Source organism: Oncorhynchus mykiss, chromosome 12 (assembly GCF_013265735.2).
Source record: "Oncorhynchus mykiss isolate Arlee chromosome 12, USDA_OmykA_1.1, whole genome shotgun sequence".
In the NCBI taxonomy this organism is placed as follows: domain Eukaryota; kingdom Metazoa; phylum Chordata; class Actinopteri; order Salmoniformes; family Salmonidae; genus Oncorhynchus; species Oncorhynchus mykiss.
Genome location: NC_048576.1, coordinates 28,918,606 through 28,933,225, shown reverse-complemented (window position 1 = coordinate 28,933,225; position 14,620 = coordinate 28,918,606). Strand labels below are relative to the sequence as shown.

At 41.6% G+C, this 14,620-nt stretch overlaps 1 protein-coding gene across 6 annotated transcripts in view; it reads left to right on the top strand.

Moving 5' to 3' along the window:
• LOC110537362 (glutamate receptor 3) overlaps positions 1 to 14,620 on the top strand; it is a 125,754-nt gene that overhangs the window by 88,144 nt on the left and 22,990 nt on the right. For all 6 annotated transcript variants that reach the window (XR_002475614.2, XM_021623340.2, XM_021623339.2 and 3 more), the window contains exons 5-9: positions 9,959 to 10,012; positions 10,322 to 10,495; positions 11,046 to 11,213; positions 11,357 to 11,461; positions 12,716 to 12,823. Coding sequence is in view for 5 of the 6 variants with exons in the window: in XM_021623340.2 (XP_021479015.1) it covers positions 9,959 to 10,012; positions 10,322 to 10,495; positions 11,046 to 11,213; positions 11,357 to 11,461; positions 12,716 to 12,823 (609 nt within the window). In the remaining variant the exon portion in view is untranslated. The remainder of the gene's footprint in view (positions 1 to 9,958; positions 10,013 to 10,321; positions 10,496 to 11,045; positions 11,214 to 11,356; positions 11,462 to 12,715; positions 12,824 to 14,620) is intronic.

Sequence of the window (14,620 nt, the reverse complement as noted above, 5' to 3'; positions counted from 1 at the left end):
CCTTTTGCGTTTTCTATGCCTTCAGTTTATCTGTGAATTCTGAGGGTTGTGTTTTTAGGGAGTGATATTAGTTCTAGTAGAATACATTTCATTTTATTCCATATTGTTATAGTGTTCTTAACTATGCAGTTGTTCATGTTCTTAGCTCTATCCTTTGAAAGTAGACATGTGAAAAAGGTTCTGGGAATGAGCGTGCACATATTCAATATGTTCCCATTGTTTCTCTTTAGTGTCCCTAGTGAAAGCTTGGGTAGCGAGTTGATGGAAGGTTAAAACCACCCTCAGACTTAGGAAGATATAAAACACGACTTTTTATTCTATGAGTTTTCAAGTCTGTAATGACCGAGAATAATTTTTTTAAGAATGTCTTCGGTGGGGTAATTGTTATCGCCGAAAATAATATAAAAAGTTTGGGAGCCTTGCAACTCTGAAGACGTTTATTCTACCTGTAAGGTTTATGGGAAGATTGTTCCATTTAATTAGATCTGCTTTCGTCTTGTTAAATGATGTGTGGAAGTTATCTTTATATGTTTGTTGTTACTTATTACACATCCTAAGGGTTTGATATTTTTGTGGTCCACTTGAAGGATTGCTGTAGCTCATGTTATGAACTGGATCATAGCCCGTAACAAAGAGGGAGACAACGCGGAGATAAAGAAATAGCAAACATATTTACTAAATCAAGTAAACTATATACAATTAACAATGGTGTGTGTATTCACTAGTGTAGTGAGTGGATGTTTGCAAAGATGGTGATAATGAGAGGTGCCAAAACAAGTGCACACAAAGAAGACCCAAAATGCTAGAATAAAAAACAACAGTGTGTCTGCATGGAGAGAGTCTCTTCAATGTACGGGGGAAAGGTGTATTCATCCCCGAGCCCCGGTGTGTCCCATTTCGCTGACGACCCGCTCGGCTCCGCCCACCGACATCCTGTTAAGGAAAACAAGAGCAAAGAGAAAGAATTGGGCAGACTGAGTGGGAGGGTTGTCTCACTCATAAGTTATTCATTTTATTTTTATATTGCCATTATTTCGTTTTTTTCCACATTCATATTATATCCTGAGATTTTAGAGTATTCTGAAAAATATTTTTAGGTAGGGGGCCATTAAGTATTTTATATTGGTCAGGTATAACAGGAGATCATCTGCAAATATATTTTGTTTATATCAGAGTATGTGAGCGGAGCGAGGAGCGGAGCATGCCCAATTTGACTGGAGCGTAGAGCGAGATTCCCAGAGGCTGGAGCATCGGCCTTCTCGCTTGCTCCAATTTCGTTCCAGTAGCGCTCACTTCATGAGCTTAGGGCAGGCCCAGCCCAGCATGCATTTGTAGTCTACTTGTGTGCTGTTATAGCCCCTTGCTTTAGCTACTGTCATGGAGTTCCTAAATATTTTCATAAAGAAACTGATCAAACACACAGGCGCTAAATCAAGGTGAGGAACAAGACCAGGAGAGGGAGTGTGGTGATGTAGTGCCCACAACTAAAGAATCATTGTGGAATCTTAAAAGACACGTATCCCGAAAGTATGTTGGTGTGCTTACTATGTACACATGCTATTAAACGTTCTGTTCATTTTTGTTCTGTTATCTATACAATGGGCCATAATTGATTTTGGCCCAAAGGCCGTAATTGATTTTGGCCCAATAGACCATAATTAATTTTGGCCCAATAGGCCATAATTGATTTTGGCCCAATAGGCCTGGCATATTCCCACGTTCAGGAAGCTTTCCATTTTGATTGGGTTAATTTGCCTAAAAACCAGAGGTGCCTCCCCATAGAAAAATAAAAAACGACTTTGGAGCTCTACCCAGCCTGGGAAGAGTGGCCAAAAGGGTGTTTAGGATCCCCAGTGGCTCCGCAAGTATGGAGAGGATATTATACACTGCTGGCCTGTTCTCCAGACACCATTGCATGACCCTGAAGCCACACACTGGGCAAACTAGTGCTTCTAAAAATTTATTCTAAAAATGTATTCAAAGGCACTAATAAGTCATTTTTCATTTAATTTGTATTTCATTCTCAGTAAATCACAGCCTATATGCACAATGTATAGACTATAATGATTTAAGATGACACCATTATGTATACTTCTGGCTTTTCTTTGGACACTGTGTTAACAACCCTCCAGACGAGCTTCAATGCCATATAACTCTCCTTCCGTGGCCTCCAATTGCTCTTAAATACAAGTAAAACTAAATGCATGCTCTTCAACCGATCACTGCCTGCACCTGCCCGCCCGTCCAACATCACTACTCTGGATGGTTCTGACTTAGATATGTGGACAACTACAAACAACTAGGTGTCTGGTTAGACTGTAAACTCTCCTTCCAGACTCACATCAAACATTTCCAGCCCAAGCACCACTCCATGAGCGATGAGAGCAATTTCCAATTGCTCAATTCCGCTCACATGCTCTGGTTTATCTTCATGTTTACCAATACTGATATGGTCCTGTCTAATTATTTCTGTAAGTGGTTCAATTGCCAGTGCAAACAGGAGGGGGGAGAGAGGACATCCCTGTCTTGTGCCCCTTTCTAAAGCAATTTCCTCATCAGCAATTTCATAATTTAGGACATTTATATAATATTCTTTATAACATTTATTATTTCAGCTGGAAAGTTGAAAACTTCCAAAGTTTTGAATAGAAAAGCCATTCAAGACTGTCAAAAACCTTTTCGGCATCAACGGCTATTATTGATAAATGTAAATCTTGTTTTTTAGCGTATTGTATTAAACTGAAATTTGTTATGGTATTTGTTCGTAAATGGAGTTTTAATAAACCCTGGGTGATTGATATGTATCAAGTCTGGTAAGAGTTTTGCCATTCTATTGCTTATGAGCTTTTTTAAAATGTTATTGTCACAAATTATTACACTTATTGGTCTGTAATCAGAAGGGGACTTTCCTTGTTTTAATATAACTGAAATAACTGTTTGATACACTAGGAAGAACTGAATTGAGTGATGTGTGCTGTCATTTGTATAAATAGGGGAGCTGCTTTGTCCCAAAATGTTAAATATAATTCTTTGGGAAAGCCATCCATTTCTGGTGCTTTTCTTTGTGTGAATGTTATAACAATGTCTAATATTTATTTTTGGGTGACATTGGTTTTTAGTGATTATGTATTTAGTGACACCTGTCTACAACCTCAAACAGTCACACTCCAAACTCCACTATGGCCAAGACCAAAGAGCTGTCAAAGGACACCAGAAACAAAATTGTAGACCTGCACCAGGCTGGGAAGACTGAATCTGCAATAGGTAAGCAGCTTGGTTTGAAGAAATCAACTGTGGGAGCAATTATTAGGAAATGGAAGACATACAAGACCACTGATAATCTCCCTCGGTCTGGGGCTCTACGCAAGATCTCACCCCGTGGGGTCAAAATGATCACAAGAACGGTGAGCAAAAATCCCAGAACCACACGGGGGGACCTAGTGAATGACCTGCAGAGAGCTGGGACACACTACGCCGCCAGGGACTCAAATCCTGCAGTGCCAGACGTGACCCCTGCTTAAGCCAGTACATATCCAGGCCCGTCTGAAGTTTGCTAGAGAGCATTTGGATGATCCAGAAGAAGATTGGGAGAATGTCATATGGTCAGATGAAACTAAAATATAACTTTTTGGTAAAAACTCAACTCGTCGTGTTTGGAGGACAAAGAATGCTGAGTTGCATCCAAAGAACACCATACCTACTGTGAAGCATGGGGGTGGAAACATCATGCTTTGGGGCTGTTTTTCTGCAAAGGGACCAGGACGACTGATCCGTGTAAAGGAAAGAATGAATGGGGCCATGTATCGTGAGATTTTGAGTGAAAACCTCCTTCCATCAGCAAGGGCATTGAAGATGAAACGTGGCTGGGTCTTTCAGCATGACAATGATCCCAAACACAGGAGCACAGGAGTGGCTTCGTAAGAAGCATTTCAATGTCCTGGAGTGGCCTAGCCAGTCTCCAGATCTCAACCCCATAGAAAATCTTTGGAGGGAGTTGAAAGTCTGTGTTGCCCAGCAACAGCCCCAAAACATCACTGCTCTAGAGGAGATCTGCATGCAGGAATGGGCCAAAATACCAGCAACAGTGTGTGAAAACCTTGTGAAAACTTACAGAAAACATTTGACCTCTGTCAAATGTATTGAGTATTGAGATAAACTTTTGTTATTGACCAAATACTTATTTTCCACCATAATTTGCAAATAAATTCATAAAAAAATCCTACAATGTGATTTTCTGGATTTTCTTTCTCATTTTGTCTGTCATAGTTGAAGTGTACCTATGATGAAAATTGCAGGCCTCTCTCATCTTCTTAAGTGGGAGAACTTGCACAATTGGTGGCTGACTAAATACTTTTTTGCCTCACTGTACCTCCTTTAGACTATTTGGCAGAATGCCCGGAATATGTTCTATAAGTTAAGAAAGGAGACGGTGCCAGACCCATGCCGGAAGCAACCTTATGAACTATGCCTATGTAACGTGTCTGTAACCAGTATATAATGGAACTAAACGGGACTGCCCCGTTAGAGCTCCTGACAGACGTTCACTATGGTGCATCATGTTTGTTGGAACCTCTCCAGTGTGCTGACAATAAACAATGATTCATTTAAGATTGACTTTGAGTGTCCCTGTGTCCCTCTGTAATTTCCACAATAATTTGGCATCACAAATAGGATCAGTGAAGGTCTGCGAGGGAGACACCGGTGCCGCATTCCCTAGTGGGAAAGCATTAGGGAATTTCCCATCTGACAAAAGACACGCCCAGACCAGACTTTTACTGAGAGCTGCCCGGGGGCAAGATACCTGATTCGTGATCCTCTGAGAGTCATGTCTTCTGAATTTCAGTAAGTCAATTTAAATGAATCTGAGATTTGTTTAATATTGACTTTGCAATAGTGAAGTTTACACTCACCAACCTTAATAGAGAGAGAGAGCGAGAGAGAGAGAGAGAGAGAGAGATGCCGCAGTGGCATCTTACCTATCTTATATCAGCTAGCTTGCGCTCAGATTGGTGTGGTGGAAATATTTGATGTGTGTCCTTAAAAACATGTTCCAAAGTGCTAATTTCATGCAGTGCTGATAGGGATATTTAAGACCAACCAAAAGTTGGTTTTAGCAGTAACGCAGTTGGTTATGGCATGAATTTTGTCAGCGGAAATGCAGCCTATCCAGCCGTGATGCACACTGCGCCAGTATGCGCATGGAACAAGAGTAGCCTAATGTGCATTTGGTGCCTGTATACTTCGCATTTAGAAACACAGAATTAAAAAAATAACTGTTTTATTTGATTAAAAACCAAGCATAGCCTCCCCTCCTCTCAATAAAGGCTTTTTTTGTCTGCCCAATACAATCTGCAGTTTGTCGATTCCACTTTGACATTTCAGACTTGATTTTTTTTTTGCAACCCCTTCAAAAATGTAAATTAATTATAATCCACATAATAATTCAGGTTTCCTGTTGCTGCAGGATAATTTTCCTGCTGTAGCAAACTGACTCAAATGAAGATCCTACATCTGTATGGTCACACTGTCCACGGTGTGGGAGTGGCTCCCTCTGGTTAGCCTGTCGTTACACAAACCCTAAGATTCATTCTAAATGGATAAGATGCATCACACATTGACCACATGTTGCTGGCTCGTATGTGAGGCTGATTTGTGAAGAAGACACTAACTATGAGCAGTCCATGATAGCACTCAGGCTATCTATTCCATTCAATGTTCAATAAAATTGAGGAGTACATCAATGCAGTTGATACTGGAGCTCCCCTCTCACTCTCTCCCAGTGTATAGTTGGATAGGGTGTAGACTCTTTAACAGTTCTCCTTTATTGCTATGCCTTTGAAGAGTTTTTCCACCCACAAAGTGGATAATGGTGAGCTGTCCATCCTGTCTAAGGACATGGAACCATATAAATAGAATAGAATGACATTCTATTTGACTGGAACACAATGGCCTGACCCACCTAGTCTCTGACCGAAAGAGAACAACAGAGACTGGTTCAGATCAGGAAGCGAACTGATGTGACTGAGGAATGAGAATGACCTCACTAAGTCCCCATCCATCTGTTTTAGGTGCAGGCTGGAAATATTATCATCCCAGGGGAACCAGGAAACTGGAGCGCTAGGATCCTAAAAATATTTATTATGCACACATCACATGCTTTATTTTTATCTTAGTCCACTTTTCTGGTCTAGAGAACAAGACATACACTGAGTATACAAAACATTAAGAACACCTGCTCTTTCCATGACATAGACTGACCAGGTGAAAGCTATGGTCCCTTATTGATGTCACTTGTTAAATCTACTTCAATCCGTGTAGATGAAGGGGAGGAGACAGCCTTCAGACAATTGAGACATGGATTGTTTACGTGTGCCATTCAGAGGGTGAATGGGCAAGACAACATATTCAAGTGCCTTTGAACGGTGTATGGTAGTAGGTGCTAGGCACACTGGTTTGTGTCAAGAACTTGTTACATGCTTTTGTTTGCCCATTTATATTTCGAGGTTGTACTCTAGCACGTTAGCACGTGGGGCACACTAATTGGTGTCACCTCGTTAGTCAGAATGTGTTACACCTGTGCTGGTTTATCATCTCGTTAGCGGGAAGGTGTTTCACATGTGCTGGCCCAAGTGATATTTAAGAGTGGTTGGCCCAGTTCTCTTGAGAGATGTGTGGGGTTAACACCTTTAGTTGGCACTCCCTATTTGATTTCTAAAAAAAACAATCCTGTATCTGTTCTTCTCGATTTTCATTTTGCTCCACTTTTTGATTTGCCTCCTGTCTTTAAGTTTGGTGTGGGTTCTTCTTTATTTTATATTGGCCTTCATGGGCCAATGTAGTGGGCACTCATGGTGGGTGTCTTTTAGGAACGTAATAAACTTTAACGCTGCAGGATTTTTCAAGCTCAAAACTTTCCAATGTGTATCAAGAATGGTCCACCATCCAAAGGACATCCAGCCAACTTGTACCTGTGGAACGCTTCAAACACCTTGTAGAGTCCATGCCCCGACGAATTGAGGCTGTTCTGAGGGCAAGGGGGGGGGGGGGGGGATACTGCATACTGTCTTCATATACAACAATTATGTCCCCTAGATTGAAACTGGCCTCCTTTGAATGGTAATGTGTATGAGTCACTGAAATACCTCAACTCCCCCTACTTGCATGAGTGCGTGCGCGTGGGCACACACACACATACACACCCTGGGACGGATTAGCTTAGGACTCTTAAGTACTCAAATTGGATTTGCGTAGTCATACGTCTCTGCAACAGAGAACCAACACACAGCGGACCACAGAGATGTTTCAGCGCTTTCTGCATTTCAGATCACAGCGCAATATTAAGTTACTCATTAATTACGATGAATTAAACAGACTTCAATATTTGAGCCAAAAATACAATTTCAAGTGGCAAATTTTTAGAGGCCCTCATATAAGCGAATAGCCTATGTTTTACGGCAGGATGCAGTGGTCCTGTTCCGTTCGTTCCGTGACTTGTCAGAGGAGAGAATTAGCCGCTGGCTCCAGGCGCTGCAGCTTCATTAAGTGCTTGCTGTGTTGTCACACTTTGTCCGCCGTGGCTCCTTCCCTCTCACATGAATCCCAGATGAAGGGCTTTTTGTTCCCTCTTCTTTTTTAATTGAACTTTTTGATTATGCATGCTTTCTGCCTGGGAGGGATGGGATGACGAGGGGCTGAGGAACAGGGTGGTTTAACATGTGTGATCAGCAGTTTTGGGGAATCTACTCTGAAAAGAGAGTTTAGCAAGCTACCATGTACTTAACACTGGAAGAAGTTAAGCTAGACTAAAGCTACCCTTAAGAAAAATATACGTAGTTTACTTAAATATAACTGTCTTATGATGTATATTATCTTGTTTGATATTGTAAATGTAATTTAATTAAAGTAATTTAACAGTTACTTTGAAAAAGAAATTCACTACATTCAAGCTACTGAAAAAGTTGAATATGTACATCTGAAATGTCAATGACTATGAAATGCAAAACAGTTAACTTTGGGGTCACATGTTAACACAATGTAATTTTGCCTATTAAACTAATTGTTTTTATTTCAAGTGAGAATCAGGCAAGTCTGATGCCAAAAAAGAAAGCAAATTATCTTATTTTTTGTTGTTGCAAAAAAAAGTAGTGTGTTAGTAGTTAGCTACACCGCTACATGGCAAAAAAAGTAATGAACTACCTAGATTTGAATTTAGTTCAACTACATGCAGTTCACTACTCCCCAACACTGGAGATAGAGTCCCACTGTCAAGGAGTCTGTCTGTATCACTCTGTGTCTTCTGAAATGACAGTGAAATGGGCAATGAACGTCATGACAGGTGTTATTACCAGTAGTATGGCCCTATCCCACACACTGGGACCTTCTAGTTCTGTAACTATCCTCCCTCTGAGAAATGGGAAGTTTGGGGTCCCAGGCAGGCAGGATCTGAGGGGGTTACTGGTGGAGGTGGAAAATGTCAAACATAATGAAATCGTTGAGCACACCTTCCCAGGGTAATAGGATTTAGAGTGGAAAGTGCCATGAGGATGGGGAGGATAGGGAGAGGGACTGAGCTGTAACCTTGGAGGATTGAGAATGTTCTCTCTCCAGAGACAATTAGGAGCTATTAAAGGGACTAAGCAGATGATGGTTGAAAGGTAGAAGTGTGAAGGAAAGGACTGACTGGATGCTGTCTGAATGAAAGTCACAATGTGCAGATGGATGCCTTTACAGATGGAGACTTGTGGGTAATTTATGAAGATGCCCTTAACTGTGATAAAACAGTCCTATTCCTACGCTGTTTCTATTGTTTCCTTGGTTACATCTAACAATACAGCCCTCAGTGACATTGCGGGAGGTGGAGGAGATATGAGAATTGATTAAGCGATGCAACACAACATATTGCATGTCCTTGATTCTTTGCTTTGATACTCTTACAATAATTACGATCCATATTGGAGGTTATTCAGGTAAAATGAAAATGAAACATACCACACATTTACCACATGTTTGTTGTTGGAATTCATAGGCATTCTCTCAACTACAATGCGTGAAACTGTCCTACATAACACTGGATGTTGCAGTGGCTGACACGTAGAGAGCATCCTTGTCAAAACTGTGGGGGAGGAAGTCTAAAAAGACAGTGAAAATAGAGAGAAAAAAGCCTCTCTCTCCACCCCCTCAGTATGGCACTGTATGTATCTCCATGATGAAACCACATTTCTGTTCTGCCTTGTTCTGTTCTGCCAGGCAGTAAGAATGAGAGCTATGGTAACTTACAGTATCTCTGAGTAACCTTGATGCGTTAACTAAGCCTGGACTGGTCATTAGAGTAAACAAAACAGCTAGCGTTGATTGTCCATGCCTGCCTGCCCACTCTCACTAGGAGAGAACAGTTTTGGTCCTAATTAAGTCTATATAACCCTGTGGCAGATTGAGCTACAGCAGAAAATGACGGAGAGCACTTTTTGTTTCAGCAGGCAGCTGCGTTATGAAAGGGTAATTTTTCTGCGGGCCTTGAATCCTGACCTTATTTTCCATACTGACGCTAATACAAAAGGAACACAAAGTCCCGCACACACACACGCACACACACACAAACACACACTCAGACCCTGTTAGAGAAACACTCATATACACATCAGATATTATCTAAGGAACATTATTTAAGAAATTCAATTATTCTGTTTGTTTTTGAACTGAAAGATGACAGTTGAATCTGTGCGGTTTCTGCTGCTCAACAAAAGTCACTGATGGGGATGGTGGTGGTGCACTATATTTGCTCATTAGTGCAGAGACTGGAAACCCACAACCTTGATCAAGTGGATCTATGCTACTTCTGAGAACTGATAGAGGCTTTCAGGTTCTATTGTGTCTTCTTAGAACAGAAGACTGATAGAGTATGTGATGTGATGCCCTTTGATGCCTTGTCTAATTGTGAGGTTTTTCCCCCCTCTTGCAGGTGGTGACCCTGGGGAAGAACAGCAGAGGCTACCACTACATCCTGGCTAACCTGGTGAGTAGAGTAGGACAACACAACAATCCTTATCTCTTTCAGGGGCTCTCTCAAACATGTATTATAAAATGGGATGTGCAATCACTTTAGTTTTCTAAATTTGAACAAACTGTACTTTTATGAACAAATACGAACATACATTATCAGCACAAACTAGAAAGTTGTATGTTATTCAGAAAACAATACATCAGAAAACGCTTTCTTTTTTTTTTTTTACTTTAAAGGCATTACAGGTGAAGCTCTCAGTACAGATGAACCCAGTTGTTGGGGACAGATTGTTTGATGCCTGCATGTTGTTGGGTACCTCTGGTTTCACTGCAGGGCTTCGCTAACATGACCCTGGACAAAGTGTTTGCTGGAGGAGCCAACATAACAGGCTTCCAGATCATCAACCCAGAGAACCCAATAGTCACACAGTTCATCCAGCGCTGGGAACGCCTAGACGAGAGGGAGTTTCCTGAGGCTAAGGGCACACCGCTGAAGGTACAGTACCACACAGCTGTCAATGTTGTGTGGATGTTTTATTTACAGTACGAAACTTCCATCTCCTGCCCATATCTGCTTCTCTACCTTTCTCTCTGACTATCTGTTCAGTTATCTGCGTCTCGCTAATAGTATCAAAGACAGAGCATTTTCACTCACAAAAGGAAGGCTTTTGTCAAATTTAACCAGATAAACTGTCAGTGAGGCAATAGTAAAATCATACTGCTTGTTTACTGCTTGTCACTCAGAAAAGAGGCAAAAATTGGTTTTCTGTTTGAAAGTAGCTACAACAGTATGAACTAGCTTTGGCATATCAGGCAACAACAGACTGCACATCACCAATTACTCTTGAATAAAATAAACCTTGAGGCAGAGTGGCAGTGGGCTGTTCAGCTACTGCTGTACCGACTTTATCATTGATACTCATTTTCACAATTTATTCCCTTTTCACATTGTGCTTTGTATCTACATGTGCTCCTTACACAAACCACTGAGTACCCTTCGAACTGCTCTCCTAGTGTCATGATCTGGTGTGGTGGTTGTGTTTCAGTACACGTCGGCACTGACCCATGATGCCGTGCTGGTCCTGGCAGAGGCCTTCCGGTACCTGCGGAGGCAGAGGGTGGACGTGTCCCGGAGGGGGAGCGCTGGGGACTGCCTAGCCAACCCGGCCGTACCCTGGAGCCAAGGCATTGACATAGAGAGAGCCCTCAAAATGGTTGGTAGGAGGGGTCTTCACAGGTGCCCAGGTGTACCCCTGTTACCATGTCTTTAAAATATGGTAGTATATTTTGACTAAATCTGAATTGAGCTGTTGTGTGAAGGTTATTACGGTTCCTTGTGTCGTGGTGTGCATGGCAGGTCCAGGTACAAGGTATGACAGGGAATATCCAGTTTGACTCGTTCGGTCGGAGATCCAACTACAGCATCGATGTGTATGAAATGAAAATAGGGGGGCCCAAGAAGGTAAGTAGAAAGCAGCACAGTGGCTCAACATGCAGATTACAAAACACTTTCTCACATTGTTTGAGTTCAGAGGGTCATTAACTGAGTAATGGGGAAAAGGTTGCAGGATGTCAGACCTGTTCACTTCTTTTTTTCCCTTTATTCATAACTGAGATTACATGTGAAGATAGTTCAGTTGTTTGGACTTTAAATATGAATATTCAAGTAATTACACATTCAATATTTACGTAATTACACATTAACATGACTCCATAACATAAGTGTGCTTGTAAATGCATTGCACCATACGTGCGCAACAGTAATCATTGAACAGCTCTGAGCAGGGTCCAGGGCAGAGCTTGAAGATTTATTGGAGTGCTTACAGTAGGACAGCTTTCACCTGTAGCGGATTATGTACTGTGGGCTGACCTCTCCCTGCGTGCTTCCTTTGTGCACAGTCATAACTGGGGCAGGGGGTAGGAGAGGGGACGCATCAAGTCTGTCAGGAGTAGTGCTATATTAGCCAGTAACCCCTCTAGTTACCACACATACTAGCCTATACAACATGCTGAGCTATAGAACAGTAGAAGAGGAGAGAAGTAGAATTAAAAAGAACAGAAAAGAAAAGTACAGAATACAACCGGACAGAAAAGACGAGAACAACAGACAGAACGAAACAGAACAGAACAACAGAACAGAACAAAACAGAACAGAACAAAACAGAACAGAACAAATAACATGTAACTGCTGACGTTTTCTTAAATCTCAGCAGTTATTGAAAAGGTTCACAGACGTCAGATATCTATTTTTAGTAGCAGCATAGATATAGTATGCTTAATGTTTGTACATTAAGAGAAGCCCCTCACTCTGTAAATGGCAACTGAAATTGCTTATTGCTGAATAAGACTCATTCTTTTTTGCTGGTATTAGTATTGCCAAGCTGCATGCGAGAAGCATTTCATGGGCAGTAATTCATGGTTATGTAAAAGATCTGTGACAGTGCAGCTGTAGTAAGGGTGCTGAGAGGGAGATTAGCTGAAAGTTGAATGCTCTTTTCCCCCACTGGATTTGTAGCAGAGGTTAAAGGGTCATCTCCAAGCACAGCACCAGTACAGGGCTTTTTATCTCGCGCATCACTAGACACCCCCAACCCCCATTCAGGCCAAGACTCTCATCAGACATGCTCGCCTGCCAACTGCACTTGGAGGCTTTACTCACAAATGTCTTTTAAATGGCTGTTTCTTGTAATAACTATGATGTTTCTGTCACTTTCAGACCGGGTACTGGAATGAATTCGAAAAATATGTATTTATTGTGGATGCGCAGGTCACCAACGAGTCCTCTTCTGTGGAAAACCGAACGATTGTGGTCACTACTATTATGGTACACTTTCCAAGCAGATTTTAAATGTTCCACCTCTAAACAATTCTGCCACTCAAGGTCAAGGTGTCCATTGTTACATTCTGTCCTGGGAGGGTAGAACTATTTTCTTTTGAGTTGCTTTCCATCCACTCACTACATGTTGAAACAGTCGATTCACAAAGAGTGTTTCAACTGTATCCGTGTGGGTGTTAAAGCATTTTGATTTTCCATATTACGGTGGCCTGTTGTAGCAGTGACATCACAATAACGGCTTTGGTAATGATAACTAGCTAGAGCCTATAGACGTAATCTAATACACATTCAGTGCATACGTAAGTAAAAACCTGTTTCTTTCATTAAGTAAATGGTCAATGATGACAGGGACAGAGACAACAAAACAACCTTTAATGTCAATTGTTTCTCACTGGGGACACAAAATAACTGCCATTTGAGGAGGACATAAAAAACCTCAAGGCTTTAAAGCTTTGGTTTGTTTATCCCCTTGTTCAAATCTATTTTGGATCGTCCACTACAAGTTCTGTACTGAAGTATAACCTCTGTGGCTTCTTCCACTATCCAGCGATATTAGGGGTCAAAGGTCAGGGATAGCAAGAGATGAAGCATTCCCCAGCTCAAGCAGAGAGATAAAAATAAATCAGCTGGATGTATATATGGTTAGTTAGAAGATCTTGGTCATTTTTAAATGTAAAATAAGGTAAGCCTTATCTTACATTTAAAACGATGGCCTTCTTTCTGACTCTGCCTATTATGTGTTCATCTTAGGCAAATTCAGAATACGAAAGTCAGACATTCTCATCTAGATGTAAGCATGTCATGCTCATAGTCATAATTAGTTAGGATACTTCTGATAGACACAGGGAAATGGTAGGACCATTGTAATGTTATGATAGCAATAGTGTTACACTACTCATCTAGTGATCATGTATTTGTCTATTCACATTGTAAATTGACCAAATCTCATTATGCATCAGAATTAGCTATATTTGACTTTATTGTTTCAGGAACCCATTTCTTCTAGCATAGAGGTGAAAAGATACCTTCAGCACAGAAAGAAAGAAATTGACCATTGTTTTACCCATTGGCATCTCTTCTACACCTGACACGGATTGGGATGTGATTTAAGATCAATCACTCTGTGTGATTTTTGAGCCGAGCCAAAAAGAAAACCAACCACATCTCAGAGTTTAAAGAGCCAAGTATTTGTATGAACACCACCCAGTGTATTCTGTATGAAAGATAAGCTCAGAGTTGGTTTGATGACTTGAATGATGCAGCCTCCCTGCACATTCATCGATGTGTTTGATGGTGTTGCAATAAAAACGAGCATTACTGTAATCCCTTGCCAATCACTACCATTTACATGATGAACTGAAAAGTATCACAAACCCCTGTTCAACCTGCCCCTGTCCTACCAAACCGATGCAAAGCTAATGCACCCTCCACCCGGCCCCCACCTCCTTAGAGTTGTGTCTGGGTTTAACATGAAGGAATCTGGCTGAGTGACCCACCCCCTTTCCCCTTCATGCCTGTCTGTCAGAGGCCTTACTGTCCCTACTGGTTACCCGGGCCGGGCCCTGCATCTAGCCCGCTGCTATGGAGGCTGGCTGCATTTGGCTGTGGATCGGGTCAGCACCCCAACATCCCCATGTGACCAACTCTGTGTGTCGCTTCTTGTCCATGCTGTTCTGTTATTATTTCCTGTTTGTGTGCTCTGTGTCTGTGTATGTCTGTGTGTGTAATCCAAGCATGTGTGCATGCAACAATCACGGTGTGGGTTTAAGAGGACTGGCCTCAAGA